Source organism: Halichoerus grypus, chromosome 13, assembly GCF_964656455.1.
Source record: "Halichoerus grypus chromosome 13, mHalGry1.hap1.1, whole genome shotgun sequence".
NCBI lineage: Eukaryota > Metazoa > Chordata > Mammalia > Carnivora > Phocidae > Halichoerus > Halichoerus grypus.
In genome coordinates, this window is record NC_135724.1 from 67,180,708 (window position 1) to 67,202,311 (window position 21,604).

Here is a 21,604-nt window from a genome sequence, read left to right on the forward strand (position 1 = left end):
GATAATTATTAAAAATTTCATGTTTTATAAAGTGGACCAAGGAGTTAGTTTTATGTATTTATTTTCAGAGAGAGACAGAGAGCAAGAACATGCATGGGAGTGGTGGGGCAGAGGAAGAGGGAGAATCTTAAGCAGGCTCCACACTCCACACACAGTGCAGAGCCTGATACAGGGCTCTATCTCACAACCCTGAGATCATGACCCGAGTCGAAACTGAAAAATCGAAATCAAAAGAGTTGGTCACTTAACTGACTGAGCCACCCAGGTGCCCCCCAAGGAGTTGAGTTTTATAATTTACATATTCTTCTCCTACCATACAGAAGTCACAAAACAGGAAAACCCTAATTATGATATTTGTTTCTGATAATGAAAATTTTCGGATCTGTATATAAGGGAAGTTCTAATGTGAATGAGAACCTTGAGTTACAGTAGACTTTGTAGAAATCATGTAGCTGGAAGCTGAAGTCGATGGAAACCTGGAAAAATGGTTTACGTCCAATCTTATTCTGTTAAAAAAAATAACGTTTAAGCACAAACATAAGATACAATAATGAGAGTGAACACGCAAATTAAAATCGGGTCTAGGTAAGAAGAGAAAAACCTTCTGCGGGCAGGAGCTACTAGGATGCTACAAATCTAGACACCTGCAGACGGATCACATTCCTCAATTTCCTCACACTCTGCACTGCACCTGCTCTAGACCCTTGGCCTCTTTGAGCCTTTCAGTGCAGGAACCTGCTGTCTCATGTCTGGAGCACAAAGAGGCCAACGAGATGAGGAGCTTCACTGTCTGGCCTTTCTCTCCAATGTAAAACATTCTTTCCTTATCTCCCTTTCACCTAAGAAACAGATTGCCTCTGTCTTTATTTGTGTTTTTATTTTATTTATTTATTTTTAAAGATTTTATTTATTTGACAGAGAGAGAGAACAAGCAGGGGGAGCAGCAGAAGGAGAGGGAGAAGCCGACTCCCCGCTGAGCAGGGAGCCCAATGCGGGGCTCGATCCCAGGACCCTGGGATCATGACCTCAGCCGAAAGCAGATGCTTAACCAACTGAGCCACCCAGGCGCCCCTGTCTTTATTTTTAAAATAATGAAATGGGGGGCGCCTGGGTGGCTCAGTCAGTTGGGTGTTGGACTCTTCGTTTCAGTTCAGGTCATGATCTCACGGGTCATGGGATGGAGCCCCGCATCTGGCTCCACTCAATCTGCTTGAGGATTCTCGGCCTCTGCCATTCCCTGCACTCACGTGCACTCATTCTCCTCTCTCTCTCTCAAAATAAATATATAAATCTTTAAATGATGAAATAGGAAATAAAAGTCATGGGTAGAAAACTCCTGATACCATTCTAAATTAACTTCTAGTTACTGCTAATAATCACAAAGAAAATACAATTAATGTATTAAAATAAACATACAACAAGGCAAGGACAAGAAAGAGGATGTGTGGGTATATATTTGGAGAGAGGATTCTGTGACGAAAGGGAAGGGGAACCAGGTGAGCAAACACCCAGGTGGATTCTGCTATAGAAAGGGACGATGGGGGGGGCGCCTGGGTGGCTCAGTCGTTAAGCGGCTGCCTTCGGCTCAGGTCAGGATCCCAGGGTCCTGGGATCGAGCCCCGCATCGGGCTCCCTGCTCGGCGGGGAAGGCTGCTTCTCCCTCTCCCACTCCCCCTGCTTGTGTTCCCTCTCTCGCTGTGTCTCTCTGTCAAATAAATAAAAAATAAAATCTTTAAAAAAAAAAAAAAAAGGGACGATGGCCTTAGGGCATCTGGGCAGTCTGTAGGTAGTAGGCTGGCACTCAGAGCGAGATCAAACTCTGCCAAGATGTTAGAAGAAAAAAAGGCTAAGGCAAGAATGAGCTGGAACTGAAGAGACAAAGCTACAGTTTGGGGCTGATGAGTATTGTTGACAGATACTAGGCCCTGCAACTTAAGTTTTTGTTTGATCCACTCATTTGATGTCCTACAAAAAATACTTTGGAATTCTGTCATTTTATCTATGCTTTCTCTATCTTCAACTGGACTCCAGATGCCCAGAGAGCATATATTTTGCCTGAAGTCTGTAATCTTAGCCTGCCCCGGCTGATGTTTGATAAATGTGAAAGAAAACAAAGTCTCACTTTCCTGAAAACCTGGCCTGGGGCAGCCCTCTCCCACATCTTGAGTGAGCGCATCCCTCCAGCCTGGTGGCAAGGAATATGCTCTGACCCCCTGCTAATGCCCCCCTCCCTGGTTTCCCCAGCCTCTTACTACCTGGCTCTACCAGTGTAGCCATCCTGCCCTGATCTGCCTTCTGTCATCTAATGTCACCCCAGCACAATCAGCCCAACTCCCAATCACCCTGCTCTCCCACATCCAGACCCTACCTACCCCACTCTGGCTATCGCTCCCACCATTTCAGTAAGGAAAGTCAACAGCGCAAGTCCAGTTCTCTCCCTCCGATGCTCTATGGCACCTGAAGGAGGAGACTTCACCCATCCTTCTCACTCCCTGCTGCTCGGCTCTTCTTTTTTGTGGTATTCTATAAAGTAACACTACTACTAGGTGGGTACTTCCCATTTGGCATTTGTGGAAAGCAAGGCTCTGTGAAGTCAGGTGTCTTGTTCTCCAGGATTCTGGCAGACTTGCCCAAGGAGGCTCCATTCTCTGCTCTACCATGGTCACCTCCTCGCCCCCAACCCACACCACATGGCACTCTCTGAAGGAGGACATTTGTTTTGCTTATTTTGCACTCCATGTCACAGGTCTCTTGTAAACTACTTTCTGGAGAAGTCTGCAAAATCAGAGAGAGGAGAAAACTGTAAGTTGATGTCCCCCATCTGCTGAGGACAGATGGCCAAGCAGAGGAGCAAGGTGCTAGAGGACAGAAGTGACAGGCACATGGGTCTAAGGACAGTAGAAGACAGACCTTTAAAAAAAGACAAACAGGGGCGCCTGGGTGGCTCAGTCGTTAAGCGTCTGCCTTCGGCTCAGGTCATGATCCCAGGGTCCTGGGATCGAGCCCCGCATCAGGCTCCCTGCTCGGCGGGAAGCCTGCTTCTCTCTCTCTCCCACTCCCCCTGCTTGTGTTCCCTCTCGCTGTGTCTCTCTCTGTCAAATAAATAAATAAAATCTTAAAAAAAAAAAAAAAAAAGACAAACAGAACTGGGTCACTGCTCTGCCTTTTAAACCTCCCAACACCTATTCTCTGCATAAGAGCAACATCCAAACTCCAATCTTCGAGGCTCTGCCTCATCTGAGTCCTGACTCCTCCCACCTCCGACCTCGATTCACGCCTCTCTGCTCCTCCCCTCCAATCTACACTGGCTTCCTTTCAGTTTCTCAAACTTGCCGAGCTCTTTCCCAGATATGACAGACGCAAGGACATGATGTGAATGCAATTCTACAACTGCACAGCTTAAAATGCTGTTGCCCAGAATCGTCAAGCTGGTCCTAAGCAACCCTGGACCTCTGCTCTTCTTTCACAGTTGAAGACATGCAGTCAACCCCCTGATCAAAATCAAAAAAATCCTAAGGACAACCCAAGGTGCCTTATAACCACCTTATACAGCTGCACATGCAGACAATGAGAGCAGGAAGGATCTCCAGGCAGTAGCCACTACAGATGGAGCACTGATTCTACTCAGAGCACTGGGCTAGGTTCTATACTGTGTATTCAGAATATATAAAGATACAACTTGAATATCAGACCTACCTAAAACTAAGGTCTAAGATCTACAACAACAGGGCGTAAGCAATCTCTTGTATGCTTAAAACAGGTATAAAGTGGCACTGTGGTGGCTCGTGCTATGAACTTTGGTGCGGGGCGGAACTAGACGGATGCCCTATGTGACCATGGCAAACTGCTCAAGCTGTCCAAGTCTCAATTTCCTTCTGACTTTCAAAGGTTCTTATAGGGATGCCTGGGTGGCTTAGTCAGTTAAGCATCTGCCTTCCGCTCACGTCATGACCCCAAGGGTCCTGGGATCGAGTCCCATATCGGGCTCCTTGCTCAGCAGGAAGCCTGCTTTTCCCTCTGCCTTGCCGCTCTCCCTGTTTGTGCGCGCTCTCTCTCTGACAAATAAATAAATAAAAACTTAAAAAAGAAACAAAGAAAGGTTCTTGTAATAACTAAATGAAGTACTACATGGGAATTGTTAACCAGGACACCCAGCTAAGTAAGTGGTAGTGGTTATCAGAGTGGGGATTCCTGAATAGAACCCAACCCCCACATCCATGTTCATGCTCATGCTCCCAGCTGGTCACTGCCCTCTGGAAGCATGCTGGGAAGAACTGGAATCAGCATGGAGAAGCACTGTCTTAAAGTGGGTTTCAACCTTGTTAGTAATAACATGGGTCCTCTCAAAACTGATGGGATGGGAAGGATGCCATACATTAGAATGAGAGGAGAGAAGGGGCAGGCCTGAAAAGTAGGGGTCTAATAAATTACTGTGATGGATACCAAGCAGCTGAGGAAGACAATGGGAAGATGGAGAAGATGATGAGCCAAGTATTGAAAACTGCCAAGAACATTCAAACTTCATGCCTTCTAATTAACTTGTGATTCTCACAGTTTTTACAGGATACTTTCCACACCATTCTACATCATCAATTTAATAAGATTTACTGCGTATCTATTGCAGCTCAGTTCCCATCCTCAAGGAACCTCTTGTCTTCACTGTGGGATAGACAATAAATAATCTACTGTCCAGATGTGGCAGGTGCTCAATGAATGTTTGTCAGAGAATAAACAGTTTAAAAAGCAGCAGGTGGAAGAAAAACAGTACTGAGAGTCCATGCTGCAGAGCACAGGAGCAGAGAGCTATTGCTCTGACCCAGGGAACCTTGACTAGTAGAGATAAGTCAAGGTTCAGGCTAGAAAGAGAGAATGGATGAGAGACATCTGATGGCCACCTGACCATTAATGCCTCATTCTGGCCTTGCAGGAGCTCTCACATGTCAAAACATAGCATGTCATTCCTCATGCTATTGCTAGCTCAGTCCAAGGCCCTTCCCATGGGGAACAAGCCCTAGAACATCAACACAGGAAAGATGCCCTGGCTGTGTTATGCTGCCGGCTGCCCACAGTTACAGGCCTGGCTGTGGACCTGCTTCTTCACGGCTCCACTAAAGAATGCTTGGACTCAGATCCTAAAATGCCATCTTGCTGCTCCTCTCATCACACCCGATTCTGGTACAATGCCCTTCCTCTGGCTTCACGGTAGGACTGGGCCCAAAGAACCACTCACTTCAGAGAGCAGACTGACCTCAAAGTTGATGGATATCAACTCAGTTCAAAGAGCACTCTAAGCCTGGAATATGTGGCTGATCCTATCAACAGATCAAGAGACACATACCTTACTAAATGTCACCCCATGACAATCCTTATCATTACAAGAACTGCCACACTATTATCTTTGTGCCTGGCTGCACTCAGCACTTGGGAAGTGTACACATCAACTCTAAAATTAAGCACACATCGGTAGGACACTAGTCAGTCCCATTCTTTGTGTCTAGTGAGAACCATGCAAGAAGGGAAGAGGGCACTTCCTGATGTTAGCGATGGTTTCCTATAGCTCTACTTGTCCAGAGCATAAACAGAAGGGCTCTGGCAATAATTCTACTGCCTGACTTCTGGCACCTGATTCCAAGAGCAGTCAAAGCCCTGGAGGGCCCAAGCACTGGCTGCCACAGCAGTTCTCTGCTTCCCCAATCAGTCTCCTTTCCCCATTGGATATTTTCAGATTGTACTCTCTGGTTATATTAGAAATAAAATCAGGAGCACAATGGGTTACAATGGAATCAGAAGTTCTAACTTGGGTGACATGAATGTGTCTCAGAAATCAAAGAACAGGGGCGCCTGGGTGGCTCAATTGTTAAGTGTCTGCTTTCGGCTCATGATCCCAGGGTCCTGGGATCGAGCCCCGCATCGGGCTCCCTGCTCGGCGGGAAGCCTGCTTCTCTCTCTCTCCCACTCCCCCTGCTTGTGTTCCCGCTCTTGCTGTCTCTGTCAAATAAATAAAATCTTAAAAAAAAAAAAAGAAAAGAAATCAAAGAACATCCCAAAAGTATACGCAAAATTGTATGTAAGTGCATTAATGTATGTTGTTTTCCTGGAGAAAGCTTTCATCAGATTCTAAAAGGGGCCCATAACCCAAAAAAGGTATAAAACACAACAAAAACCCATGTCCTGCAACCACCAGGCAGTTTTAATTCTGTGGTTTGTGGCTTTCATTCATTTACTTGTTCAACAAATAGTGATTATTTACGTGGCAGGCCCCGTAAGGATACAACAGAGAACAAAGAGGACAACAGCCCTGCCCTCATGGAGCTGCCTGGGGTCGTCGCCTGTTTTAACACCTGCCCTTGTGCTCTCCATGCACCAGTACCTGAATCAAAGCTCCCAGAGCTTAAGAGGCTTTTAAGGGCTACAACCCTCCTTGTCCGTGTGCCCTGAGTGGCAGTCAAGTAGTCTCATGCACTCTCCCCTACAACCAGTGCTACTTACTGGTTTTTAATACTGAAGACTTGTTCTGTTCCTTGAAATTTACATTATCCTTCAGGGCAGCAACTCGATTTAAGAGGGCTGCTTACCAGTTAACACTTCTTATGAAAACAGGGATTTTATTTTAAGATGGGCCAGGGGTTAAAGGTATCACAGGCCAGTATGCTGTGATGCAAGAGAATGTGGGCTATGGGAAGGAAGAAGTAAAACTTATCTCCATCTGCAGATGACGGGATCCTATATATAGAAAATTCCAAAGATTCCACAAGAAAGCTACTAGAGCTAATAAAATTCAGGGTACAAGATCAACACACAAGTACCAGTTGTGTTTCTATAAACCAGTAATTCTTCAGAATTAAGAACGCAATTCCATTTAGGGGCACCTGGCTGGCTCAGTTGGTGGAGCATGTGACTCTTGTTGATCTTGGAGCTGTGGGTTTGAGCACCACGCTGGATGTAGAGATTACTTAAAAAAAAAAAAATCTTAAAAAACAAAAACACAGGAGCACCTGGGTGGCTCAGTTGGTTAAGCATCTGCCTTCGGCTCAGGTCATGATCCCAGGGTCCTGGGATGGAGTCCCACAACAGGGTCCCTGTCTCAGCGGGGATCCTGCTTCTCCCTCTGCCTGCTGCTCCCCCTGCTTGTGCTCTTGCTCTGACAAATAAATTTAAAAAATCTTAAAAAACAAAACAAAACAAAACCCAAAACACAATTCCATTTACAGTGGCATCTAAAAGAATAAAATAGGGCGCCAGGGTGGCTCAGTCGTTGAGCATCTGCCTTCGGCTCAGGTCATGATCTCAGGGTCCTGGAATCGAGTCCCACATCGGGCTTCCTGCTTGGCAGGAGTCCTGCTTCTCCCTCTCCCACTCCCCCTGCTGTGTTCCCTCTCTCGCTGTGTCTCTGTCAAATAAATAAAAATCTTAAAAAAAAAAAAAAAGAGTAACTGGGAATAAATTAATAGTGTGTTTTACCAAAGTAAAACACCTGTACATTGAATGCTACAATATGTTGCTGGAAAAAATTAAAGGAGACTTAAGTAAATGGCAAGACATCTTGTGTTCATGGATAGGAAGCCTTAGTATTATCAAGATATCAACACTAACCACAGATCTACAAATTCAATACAATCCCTATCAAAATTCAAACATTTTTTGCAGAAGTGGAAAAGCTGATCTTCAAATTCACATGGAATTGCAAGACACCCTGAATAGCTACAACAATCTTGCAAAAGAATAACAAAGTATAAGACTCATACTTCCTGACTTCACAACTACTACACAAAGCTATAGTAATCAAAACAGTGTGGTACTGGCACACAGACACACACACAGACCAACGGAATAGAACTGAGAGTTCAGAAGTAAACACATTTATGACCAAATGATTTTTTTAAAGATTTATTTATGAGAGAGAGAGAGAGAGCACATGTGAGAGTGTGGGGGAGAGGGGCAGAGGGAGAGAGAATCTTCAAGCTGACTCCCCGCTGAGCATGGAGTCTGACATGGGGCTCACCCATGAGATCACAACCTGAGCCAAAACCAAGAGTTGGACGTTCAATCAACTGAGCCACCCAGGCGCCCCTAGGACCAAATGATTTTTGACAAGAGTGCCAAGTTCATTCAAATGAGGAAAGTGGTGCTGGTACAATTGGATTTCTACATGCAAAAGGAAGGATTTGGACTGCTACATCAAACCATATACAAAAATTAACTCACAATGGAGAAACAAATTACATATAAGAGCTACACCCATAAAACTCTTAGAAGAAAACACTGGGGTAAATCTTTGTGACCTTGAATTTGGTAATGGATTCTTAGATATGACATTAAAAGCATGAGTAGCAAAAGAAAAATTAGGTAAGTTGCATTTCATCAAAATTAAGAATGTGCGTCAGGGCACCTGGGTGGCTCAGTTGGTTAAGCGTCTGCCTTCAGCTCAGGTCATGATCTCAGGGTCCTAGGATCTAGTCCTGCATGGGGCTCCCTGCTCAGTGGGGAGTCTGCTTCTCCCTCTCCCTTTCCCTCTCTTCCCTGCTCGTGTGCATGGTCTCTCTCTCAAATAAATAAATAAAATCTCAAGAAAAAAAATGTGCATCAAAGCACACTATCAAGAAAATGAAAAGAAAACCTACAGAAAAAAAAAAAAGCATTTAGAAATCATGTATCTGATAAGAATTTAATATCCAGAATAGATAACTCCTAAAGCTCAACAATAAAAAACAATGCAATTAAAACATGGGCAAAGGACTTGAGCATTTTCCCAAAGAAGATATAAAAAATGGCCAAGAAGCACATGAAAAGATGTTCAACTTCATTAGTAATTATAGAATGCAAATCAAAATTTTAAAAATGGAAAAACAGTAAGTGTTGGTGAGGACATGGAGAACTGGAACCCTTGTGCACTGCTGTAAAATGGTGCAGCCACTGTGGAAAACTATGGTGGTTCCTCCAAAAGTTCAATATGGTTACCATTATGACCCAACAACTCCACTGTTAGGTATATACCCCAAAGAACTGAAAACAGGTATTCAAACAAAATTTGTACATGAATGTTCATAACACTATTCTCAATAGCCAAAAGGTGAAAATAACTCTGATGTTATTAAAGAATGTATAAATAAAATGTGGTATATCAATACAATGGAATATTATCTGGCCATAAAAAGAATGAAGATACAGGCTACCACATGGATGAACCTCGAAACATTATACTAAGTGAAATAAGCCAGACCCAAAGGACAAATATTGTAGGATTCCATTTATATGAGATATCTAGAATAGGCAAATTCATATATATGGAAAGGTGGTTAGAGCTTATCAGGGCCTCAGGAGAGGGGAATGGGGAGTTACTGCTTACTGGTTACAGAGTTTCTGTTTGGGGTGATGCAAAAGTTTTGGAAATAGATAGTGGTGACAGTTGCACAATTATGAATGTAACTAATGCCACTGAATTGTACACTTAAAAAAATAAATTCCAGGGGCGCCTGGGTGGCTCAGTCGTTAAGCGTCTGCCTTCGGCTCAGGTCATGATCCCAGGGTCCTGGGATTGAGCCCCGCATCAGGCTCTCTGCTTGGCGGGAAGCCTGCTTCTCCCTCTCCCCCTCCCTCTGCTTGTGTTCCCTCTCTCGCTGTGTCTCTCTCTGTCAAATAAATAAAATCTTAAAAAAAAAAAAAGAAAAATTCCATTATGCAATTTTACAATTAAAAAAAAAGAATGTAGGGCGCCTGGGTGGCTCAGTTGGTTAAGCGACTGCCTTCAGCTCAGGTCATGATCCTGGAGTCCCTGGATCGAGTCCCGCATCGGGCTCCCTGCTCAGCAGGGAGTCTGCTTCTCCCTCTGACCCTCCCCCCTCTCATGCTCTCTGTATCTCATTCTCTCTCTCAAATAAATAAATAAAATCTTTAAAAAAAAAAAAAAAGAATGTAACATACCAAGACCAGTGAATTGTATGGTTTAAATGGGTTAATCGTGTAATATATAAATTATATCTCAATAATGCTGTCTAAAAATAAGACTGTGGGCTGAGTCCTAGCTCTGCCACATACCACCTGTGAGACTATCAACAAATTTATACAAACCTTAAGTTCTAAGGGTTACGTAAAATGGGACTGGTGCCAACTACCCCATAAGGCAGCCATAAGGACTAACTAAAATACTCTCTGTGAAGCCCCTGGCTGATGGTTCTTCTTACTCAACAACCATTACCACATACAGAAAACTATGGTCAGCATAATGACCAGGCTGGGACAGGCCTTGCCTGAACCATGCCAGGGCCTCAATTTCATGATATTCTCACCCAACTTACACATTAAGGAAGAGGAACAAAAACCTTTTAGAGATAATCTTCTCTAATTCACAACCCAAAGAGAACATGATATGTTAGAAGAAAAAATTCTAAAGGACTTTCTAAAGATTCCTACTTTTGAAAAAGCACTGTGATTAAGGAAAAAAACACTTTTGGTACACAAGAAGTAGAGTAAGTCAAATTCATAAAACTAGATATTGCTAAGCAAAACCAACAAACATCAATGACAGAGGGATGGAGAAGGAGCCTGTCAGTCCTGATGAAAAGCCCTGAGATTCTTACTTAACAGGTGAATATGAGCTTGTGGGCATCTCTGACAAACCTTGGTGAGAAGGGGGATCATTGATGGAATGTGACAGGAGGTAAGACAGAGTGGCCCTGTCACGTTAGGAGGCTATGACCCTGTACAGATCTCCAGAGCTGATTCAGATGTTTGATGATGAGCATGTACAGACCTGACATCACTGATGGATATATACTACGGGTGACACAGCCAGAGGAACTCACAGATGATCCCTGAGAGGCTGAAAAGTACAGCTAGTACTACTGAAACCTAGTTTTGCTTTGCACACAACTTGATCTCAGTCAGTAGAAGAATCAGTGAAGAAACTGCTAATGTGAATTTAATTCTAACCAATGAAGCAAAACCAAGTGGTTGAAGTAGAAACCTGAGAATTCCAGGCCAGTCAGTGAAGGAAGTGGTGCCATGGGCCTTAGAAAGATTCAGAAGATTCAGAAACCAGATGTAATCCAGTGACTAGGGGTTTCAAAATGGGGAGAAGACAATCCAAGAAGAAATATGAACACAATCACAGAATACCCCAATGGGAGTGAACAGCAAGTATCTTGAGAATGCTGGTGAACTCACACAAAGAACTCTGAGCATCATAAAAAAGAACATGCGCCAAAGATGAAAGGATGTCCTTATACTGATAAGACAGATATCTAAGTACTGACCAAACACACCGGCAAGCAGGAATGAGAGTCCAACTCTGGTCACCTGCCAGAGAACATTACAACACAGGACACTGGTAGACCTATGAAGGGTCAAGTTTCTTGGTTTTGTTAAAAGAGGGATAATGGCAGATCTTATAAAATGTAAAAGGCGAGCATGAAATCAAACCTGGACAAAATTCTGAATGCAATTAGCAAACAGATGGTATCTGGAAGGCAGTACAGGCTCAACCAAGAACAAGTCATGCCAAAACCACCTCATTATCTTTTTTTAGATACGCTACGTAGATCAGGAGAGGCTGCAGAGGAGGACTTTAGTACAAAGATCTGGATCGTGCTTTTATGAAATCTGCAGCTAACATGAAACTGAGGGGGGTGATCAATATGCCAGATGACATAACAAGGATTTTAAAAGATTCAGATAACTGTACAGATGGTGTATGACAAAAACAAAAAGAAACGCACCCCCCCCACCCCAAACCTGAAGAGGGATAACTGTATGGTCACATACTAAAGTGCAAACATCGGGCTAAGCAAATACAGGAAGGGGACTCGTAGTTGTTTCTCCCTGGTGGAGAGCTAAAAGGAACCACTCACAGACTATATTCCAGAACTTCCACAAGGACAGAGACCTTTGTTTTCTCACTACTGAACTCCAAACTCCTTAACAATGTCTGCCACATTGTAAGTACTCAGTAAACCTTTGCTGAAGGAGTGTTTTTGGAGCCCAAGTTGAGACCAGAGGGCCAATGGATTTAGATGCTGCAGAAAGCTAAAAGCATTAGGAAGATGGGCAGACTGAATGATCTAACTATTACTCAACTTGCCTTTCTTCCCCATCCTGAGTCACCTGAAGCCTCACTTGCAGGCCAAGAAAATGTTATTCTTCCTCCACAGAATCTGTTCCGCTGACTCTGATTCCCACAGATCCCTACTGTCACCAACTTTTTTTTTTAAACTAAGTAGGCTCCATGCCAGTGTAGAGCCTAACGTGGGGCTCAAACTCACAACCCTAAGATCAAGACCTGAGCCGAGATCAAGAGTTGGATGCTTAACTGACTGAGCCAGGCACCCCTCACCAACTGTTTTCTTAATCCATACCACAGGGGAAAGCTCCACCTAGGTTCCATTTAGATGCCTGGATACAAATTTTCACACAGCAAATAATCATAGGTATGCAGCCCCAGAGTTAAGGACAATGCGAAGAAAGTTCTTCCCTTTTTTTTCTAGTCAGGAAACTATATTGGAATACAAGTGTGTGAGAATGATATCATAGGGAGATTCAAGCATTTGCTCTAAATTATTTAAAAATCCATCAATAAAAAGGTAAGTTGCCTGCAAACTTCAGAACCTCCATCAGTTGTGAGAAATTGGCTATTTTATGCCTCAGTGAAGGCAACATAAGAAAACTGTTCGTCTCCTCAGCCTAGCCCTTTGATGACATGGCGACAGCCCACTTCCTCTGCTTTGTCTTTTGCTGCTTTTGCCCAACATACTGCACACTCTAACCAACCTGCAGCTACTCGGTGGTATTAAGTCTTGTTCATGTAAGCTCTTCCCTCTGCCAGGAATGTCTCCCTGCACTTCACCCACCTAACTTCTATTCATCCTTCAAAACTCAGTTCAAGGGTCACCTCCTCCAGGAAGACTTCCCAGACAAATACCCACACTCCCATCTCCTACCCCCGCCCTTCCCCACTCTCCCTCCTACTCTGTGTTATTACAGCACTTACCACATTGCTGGTTTGTCTCTATTCTCTCACTAGGTGGTAAGCACCTTGGTGGTAGGGACCTACAAGACATCCCTCACAGGTTGGTTGCATGAATGGATGATTAATGAACAAACTCACATCAACTTTCAGAACAAGGGTGCCTTTTAGACTCAAAAGAATTGAAGTAGCTTGCCCAAGATCACACCATGAAAAGCCAGGACTTGAATGCAGGTCCATGATCTTTCCTTGACCATCTTGCTTTACCACACCCCAGATACCAAGTATTCCTTTTCAAATTAAATCCCAAGCATCAACTCACTTGAAAAGAGTGTAAGCAAGAGAGAAAAACGGCTAAACACAGACCTGTTTTAAAAATCTCTCTTTATGGGCACCTGGGTGGCTCAGTCGGTTGGACGTCTCTGCCTTTGGCTCAGGTCATAATCCTGGAGTCCCCGGATCAATCCCTGCATCAGGCTCCCTGCTCGGTAGGAAGTCTGCTTCTCCCTCTGCCCCTCACCCCACTCTCATGCGCATGCATGTGCGTGCTCTCTCAAATAAATAAATAAATAAAATCTATAAAAATAAATAAAATAAAATCTCTCTTTACTTGTAGGAATGTTCTTTTGAAAATCAAGTTTTATGAAAAAAAGTGTGAAATGATTCATGAAATAAAGTTCACCTAAGCCCTCATCGTTCTCACTAATACCATCAAGGGAAATAAGGAAGCTTCCATTACTGGCACATTTTGTCCTACTTATTTCACCTTTCTTATTTTAATTTTAATACTTTTCCTGGTAACCTAATTGCAAAAGTCTCAAGAGAGTTGTTTTTAACAAGATCAGACACGCACTAAGTTTTAGAAGATAACGCAGCTCATAGAACTATTTACTTATGCTATAGCCAAAAGTCTCATTTAAATATACAGAATGAGAAATACTATTAAGTGGAATTTGGCAAAAGTTTATTACTTGGGTCCCCCTTACACTCTTGGCGAAACACCAAAGCAAGCCTTTGATGAGACTTACACAGCTGGGGTAGTGTCACAAGGAGACTAAGGTGTGGAGACCTCTTTCTGGGGTCTGAGAAACAAGAACTGCGTAACGGCCAAGTATGTGGGTTACCTTAAAATATACATCATTTTATTTATTTATTTGAAATAGAGCAAGGGCGCCTGGGTGCTCAGATGGTTAAGCATCTGCCTTCGGCTCAGGTCATGATCCCAGGGTCCTGGGATCAAGCCCCGCATCAGGCTCCCTGCTCAGCGGGGAGCCTGCTTCTCCCTCTGCCTCTACTGTTCCCCCTGCTTGTGCTCTCTCGCTCTGTCAGATAAATTAAAAAAAAAAAAAAAATCTGAAATAGAGCGAGACAGCACAAGCAGGGCAGATGGGCAGAGAGGGAGAGGGAGCCTGACGCAGGGCTCAATCCCAGCATGGTGGAATCATGACCTGAGCTGAAGGCAGACGCTTAACCAACTGATCCACCCAGGTGCCCCAATATCCATCATTAGCCAGGCTTTTAATCCTCATCCTGGTCTAAGGCACCTACCCACATATCTGCTCACCAAGCTCTAAATGATCTCCTTTAGGGGTGCCTGGGTGGCTCATTCAGTTAAGCAGCCAACTCTTGATTCCAGCTCAGGTCATGACCTCAGGGATCTGAGTGAGATCTTCTGCGATCGCCCCGTGCTGGGATTCCCTGCTGGGTGGGCAGTCTGCTCAACGATTCTCCCTCTCCCTCTGTGTCCCCCACTCCCGCCCCGGCTCCCGCCCACGTTCTCTAATAAATGAATAAATCTTATTAAAATAAGAAAATAAATGATCCCCTTTATAGTATCTGGTCTTCCACTCTACAATCCCCCCTATGCACACTCTGAGCAACGCACAGGAGATACAGGTTTCTAAAATGCACACACATCTTAGAGCTAGAGGTGAACAGGCAGGTGGCCTAAATGGAGTGAGGCTTTAAACCCTAGCTCAGGTAGGAGCCCAATTCCTGACTTCCTCTATGGACTGGAATTCTGACTGGGTGCCTCAACCCCCGTGTGTCGAACACATGTGAGTCACAACAACTCTCCGAATCCGAGCTCTCCACTCCTATGATGAGACAACAGATGTGAAAATGCCTCAAAAGGCAGGAATCACTATGCAAACTGGAAGGTTTTAGAGCCCAGAACACCCCACGTAATTTTAGGGTGCTGTGTGAACTAGGCTAGGGGTGTACACCTGTGCAGGGGCAGGTCTGTGTGGGGATGAGAAAGCTGGAAGGCCCATTCAGCCAGGATTCAGTCTGGTTTCTTTCCTGTTCCTCCACTGGGAAGCATTAAAAGCATGTGGCTCCTGCCTAGACCTGGTCCCTGCCACAAGCCCCAGAAACTTACTCCTTTACAGCCAACGTGAGAGGGAGAAGTAATCAGACTCTGCAACAAACCTTCAGGTGTAGTTCGCTCGGACATTACTCCTCATCCAAGGAAAATGGAGGATAACCAATGGAAAAAACAGCACACACAAAAATCAATGCTAGCTTTTATCTGTGGACAGGCTGTTCTATGGGTTAAGTTCTGCTTTTTGAAGCAACAGGCTCCATTACTTCATCCTTCTGTCATGTACCTGGGCGGTCTCCCAACCCTGCCCTACTTTGACCTTGCGGTGAACGCACAAAAAACAATCACTAGCTTAATCTCAGCTTCTCCAACATTTATGCAATTTGATAATACCAACAAAGAGTATTCAATTGTAATCATATTATAATGATACTTATTTACCTAGTAGTTTGTGGCTCACAAGGCATTTTCACAACTTACCTACTAATAAAAGAGCTAGGATTTGTGGCATCAAATTCCATGTTCTGAGATGTTAATATTTAGGGCCCATCTCACTGCACGTATTTTACACCTCGTAAAAAATAACATGAAAAATACATAGGACTGTTTTAAAATTATTAATTTTTTTTTAAATCTTTTTTTTTCCCCCTTAAGTAGGCTCCACACCCAGCACGGAGCCTGACATGGGGCTTGAACTCATGACCCTAAGATTAAGACCCAAGCTGAGGTGATGAGTCGGACACTTAACCAACTGAGCCACCCAGGTACCCAAAAAATGTATTTTTCAAATCCTTCTGTTCTTCCTCTGGGGTTTGTGCTCATTTATGGTCACTCCAGGTTTATTGGATGTCTCATCAAACTTTTACTTTCTGTGATACACAGTTTTACGCCCTCAACAGGCTTATCAACACTGGTCTTCAGGACTTCTTGGTTCAGAAAGCCACAGTTACATGCTAAGCTTTCCAAGAGTCTTAAAAAAAAATAAATCTGGTAAGTAAGGTCTGAGATACATATTTTTTTAATTAAAGATTTATTTATTTGAGAGAGAGCATGCACGAGCACAAGTAGGGGGAGGGGTGGAGGGAGAGGGAGAAGCAGACTCCCCATTGAGCAGGGAGCCTGACGTGGGGCTTGATTACAGGACCCTGGGATCATGACCTGAGCAGAAGGCAGACACTTAACTGAATGAGCCACCCAGGCACCCCGGTCTGAGATATTTTAAACTTTTATCTCTTCCTAGCTGAAGAGGAATTTTAAGACGTTTATTCATATTTCTCCTCAACTAATCAGGATGTCAGAAATATGGACCTGTACAAGTGGCTCTGTGTCTACCTGTATGCTGATTTCGTCTCTAGGTCATGGGTCTTTATTAACCATCATCTTTTCTCACTGGAAAGAAAACCAACTACTGTGAGACTAAACCTAGGAGAGACTACACCTTGGGAAAAACAAGGATAGGAAAGGACAAGAGTCATGTGGGACACTCACAGTGGATCTTCCAAAATCACCCAGTTATCTTATTCCCCTGAACAGAACTTTAAGTGAGCAGTCGTTACTCTGCAGAAACAAAATTAAAACTAAAAATGAAAACCAAATGTCAAAAAGACCCAAAAAACCAGCCCTGTAAATTTTACCTCTAATGCCAAAGCAGTCTTGTCATAAGCACAGGGTACTCTTTTCTGGATGGCTTTGGCAAAGACAGGTCCATTCTGTGTGGATGGCAAAGGGTTGATCGCTGCCCCAGGAGTACTGGAAACTGCAGGTAGAGGAGTTGTGGTCTGAGGTTGAGCATAGGCATGAGCAGGTTCTGGGATCCCATAACTGTTGGAATTCCTATTCCCATGCTTTCCATGTGGTGAGGATCTCACAAGCTTTTCAACGTAAGGAACGGGAATCATCCCAATCCGGCCATCCTTGTTCCGGGCGCTCCACCACTGTTCTTCCGGCTTCTCTATTATGACCAGGATCTCACCCTTTTTAAAGGGCAGGTCTTCAGCATCATTCCCAGGAAAATCATAGAGAGTCCGTACATATTCCAGATTTTCTTCTGCTGTAGGCAGGTTGGGTGCTGATACAGATCCCATTGGTGGGCTTGGGTACCTTCAGAGAGAAAGAAAATTAACTCTAAGAGAAAAATCTTACTCGATACCAGTGTTTGTCAAACTTTTAAATAAATCATTCTCCTCTACAATGAATTATTTCCCTTGCTATATTCTCAGTAGTTAAGAAGGTTCTGTCACACTATTTTATGTTCTGCAGTTAGTATTGCCTGAATAGACCTTGTTAAATCACATGTCAAGTGCATACACACACACACCATCTCTGTTTCACAGGAATACAGTTTTTTTTTGTTTTTTTGTTTACACAGAGATACAACTGGTCTGAATTTATATTTAAAATCTTGAGTAAGTTCAGTAGCTGCCTTCCTTAGGACCCTGTCACAGCCATCACATTTTTCCTCCTGGTCCTAATCTATGGCATGCTTCCTGCACACTTCCCTGGGCATCCAGAGAGAAAATGACAAAGGCTTCAGTTTCTGTGTCCTTCAAAATACAAAAACCAGAAAAGGGTTTATACGCCTGTCAAATTAAAAACAAACAAACAAAGAAACAAACCCATATTGCATTTTATGCAGAAATCACCATCTGAGCACCAAAATGAAAACACAGGGACCTTTTCACTGCAGAACTCACAGGCAAGAGCTCTCATCAAAGCATCAGTCCAGACACCACCACACCCCTCTGCTATGCTCAAGATGATCAGCCTGTATTTGCCAAGCTACAGAATGCCCTCCCAGGGTCAGTTATAAAAGTGCAGTCCCTGCTCTCCAGTAACACCCCATCTGTAATGCCTCTTCTGCAAAAGAAGTATAGCAGTCTCTCTTCACCTAAGAAATGTTCTGAGAAGTTGCAAATACACCAACTTGTGGGGAAAAAAAACTATTTTACCATTAGCTCCCTCCACCACTTAACTTTTCTAAAGCACAGAATCCACACCAGAGTAACAAACCCTGGGCTTCATCCAAAGAGTTCGCACCTCTGAAGTGACTTTGCCTGCAGAACCATCCATCACCAGAGCCCCGTTCTAGAGTAGCCTTGACGGAGAGTAAGCCAAAAATAGGAAATGCCTGTTTAACCACTGACTATGGTTTCCAATTTATCTTTTTTTAAAAAGATCATTTATTTACCTACTTATTTGGGGGTGGGGGGAGTGTGTGCAAGTGGGTGGAGGCGCAGAGGGAGTAAGAATCCTCAAGCAGTCTCCCTGCTGAGCGGGGAACCCGACACAAGCCTCAATCCCAGGACCCTGAGATCATGACTGGAGCCGAGATTGAGAGTCGGCTGCTTAACCGACTAAGCCCCCCAGGTGCCCCTGTTTTATCGTCTATTAACTCATGTCCACTCTCTTTCTTTCCTCCAATTAATGATCTAAAAAGTTACTTCATATAACAACGCGATCTCTTATGTTTAAATATTTTTAAAATTTTTTTATGTTAGTCACCATACATTACATCATTAGTTTTTGATGTAGTGTTCCATGATTCATTGTTTGCATATAATTACGTTCAAATATTTTAATTTTTTTTCCTTTATAAAAATATCACCATGTTACAACATTCAGCAAAAAAGGACAACAAGGGATGCCTGGCTGGCTCAGTCAGTAGAGCATGCAACTCTTGATTTCTTGGTTCTGAATTCAAGCCCTGTGTTGCGTACAGAAATTACTTAAAAATAAAATAAAATCTTAAAAAACAAAAACAATACCCAGCTCCCCCCAAAAAAGAAAGAGAAAAAAAAAAAAAACCCACAGCTCCTGCCCCGTCATAACTACTTTTTCACCCCTCCCACTGGCCAAATTTATGGCTTTTTTTTAAAAAAAGATTTTTTTATTTGAGAGAGAGACTGCATGAGCAGGGAGAGGGGCAGAGAGAGAGAGAATATCCAAGTGGACTACCGCTGCACGTGGAGCCCAAAGCCAAGCTGGATCTCATGACCCATGAGATCAGGACCTGAGTTGAAACCAAGAGTTGGACACTTAACAGACTGAGCCATGCAGGCACCCAAACTTTATGCCTTTCTTAAAAGAGTCTTGTGTATGCCCATGGCAGTTTTTCTACCTAATATCACACCACAGGTGTTTCCCTATATCACTGGTCTACATGATCATTTACTTTTATGTCAGGATAACATTTCATTCTGTGAGCCTGCAGCAATTAAGCATCCCTGTGTTTCTGGATATTTAGTTTTTCTTTCTCCCTATTCGATCATCAACATCACAAAGCATTTTGAATATAGTTTCTTGATATTCAATTTTTTTATGGGGGGAGGGGGAGATGGAGAGGGAGGGAATCTTAAGCAGGTTCCACGCCCAGCACGGAGCCCAATCTGGGGCTCAATCTCACGATCCTGAGATCACAGCCGGAGCTGAAACCAAGAGTCGGATGCCCAACCAACTGAACCATCTCAATATTAGATTTTTTGTAAAGCCTAGATTTCCAGATTAAAGAACAGGGACATTTTCATGGCCCTTGGTACACACTGACACACTACTTTCCAAAAGGCAGTCTTCATAATTTGCAAAACTTACATCTTTAAAATGTAAATGACTAGTTTAATATAGTATACTAACAACTGAATTAACAGCAGTCTATGTATTATGCCACAGTGATTAGGAGCTTGATTTAAAACCTCTAAAATCTCAGGGGGTCTGCTTCTCCCTCTCCCTCTGCTGCTCCCCCCTGCTTGCGCTCACTCGCACTCTTTCTCTGAAAAAAACTTCTTTTTTTAAAATATACTCTTTCAAATAAATAGATAAAATCTTTAAAAAAAAAAAACCCTCTAAGATCTTATTGCTTATTAACAACAACATGATACTGAGGGGCAAACTGCTTAATATCAATACGTTTTGAAAAGAGATAGCAGGAGTAGCAACAGTAATAGAGTTGACACTTTCTACCTATGCCAGGCACTGTTTGCAGTCTATATAGACTTTAAATTATTTCATCCTCTCAGCAATCCTGTGATTATCCCCATCTTACAGATGAGGAAGCCAATGCCAACACAGGGTTATATTTGTACTCAGGCAGTCTGGTTCTAGAGTACTTACTCATAACCTCTAAGCTAGTCAGCCTCGGGAATAAACCTCGCGTCTTTCAGTTGCATGGGAATTAACGTCAGATTGTATGTGAAACATGCACAATAGTTCCTGGTTGTTACTGAGCATCCAATTAGCTCCCACCCCTACCGTCTTTAAGGTACACTCTGCCCCTATTTCAAGGGCCACAGACAATCTGTGAAAAGTTTGGGTACTACTACATAAATCTCATATTTTACTAAAAGCACAATCAGTTCCATCTCAGACCCCAGCCAAGGGTATTTCATTATCTGTATACTTAAAAAGTTAAAAGCATTTATTTCTACAATACAAATCATGAGGACACTAATACAGCTTCAGTGGGGATTAACACTAACGAAATTCATCTACCCAGGTATCCACTAGACTTACTACACACTAAGAACTTGGGAGACAATCGCTTCTCGGCCTTTTGGCTAAGATCAAGTGTAGAACTTGGGAGACAGACAATGAATTAAAACCAAGTTCTTGCTCTTAGAAGACTGCCAATTTAGCATAGAGACTAGAAGACAAAAACACAGCACAACGAGTAATTAATATGCCATGACAGAAGCTGATACGGTCAAGGAGCACTCAAAGGAAGGCGTGAGTTCTATTAAGGGGCAGGAGAACAGGCAAGGAGGCAATGCACTAGAAGCTGAAGACTCGCCCCCTTTGGAATTGAAAGATTCTGTTGAAGACAGGCTTACATATTTTGGTTCTAAATCAGAAAAAGACTAGAGGCCCGAAGGTTCAAACGGTCCCTTCCCCAGCCTCCCCATACCTCACGGGGCACACGACTCATTCCTATAAGCACAGACCAGGAGCTTTGCTGGCGAGGCCCTTGAGGTTGACAAACTTCTCTAAAAGGCTGGTACATGTTCGAGGCTTTGCGGACTATACATATGGCCTATGTTGTATAGTCTTCTTTTTTTAAAATACACTCTTTCAAAAATAGAAGAACCATTCTTAGCTTCAGGACACTATACAAAAACTGAGTCTGGCCTAGGAGCCCGCAAACTATGGCCTATGGGCCATTCAGCCTACTGTATGGTTTTGTAAATAAAGTTTTATTACAACACAGCCAAACTCACTCATTTATAGTATTGTCTATGACTGTTTTTGTGCTGTAAGGGCATAGTTGAGAAACTGTGAGAGACTATATACGGCCTATAAAGCTTAAAATATTTACTATCTGCCCCCATATTGAA

The 21,604-nt window shown here is 43.3% G+C and overlaps 1 protein-coding gene across 1 annotated transcript in view; it reads right to left on the bottom strand.

Annotated features, from left to right (window-relative positions):
• CRKL (CRK like proto-oncogene, adaptor protein) overlaps positions 1-21,604 on the bottom strand; it is a 36,394-nt gene that overhangs the window by 5,263 nt on the left and 9,527 nt on the right. Inside the window, exon 2 of the mRNA XM_036104342.2 lies at positions 16,916-17,381. Coding sequence (XP_035960235.1) covers positions 16,916-17,381 — 466 coding nt within the window. The remainder of the gene's footprint in view (positions 1-16,915; positions 17,382-21,604) is intronic.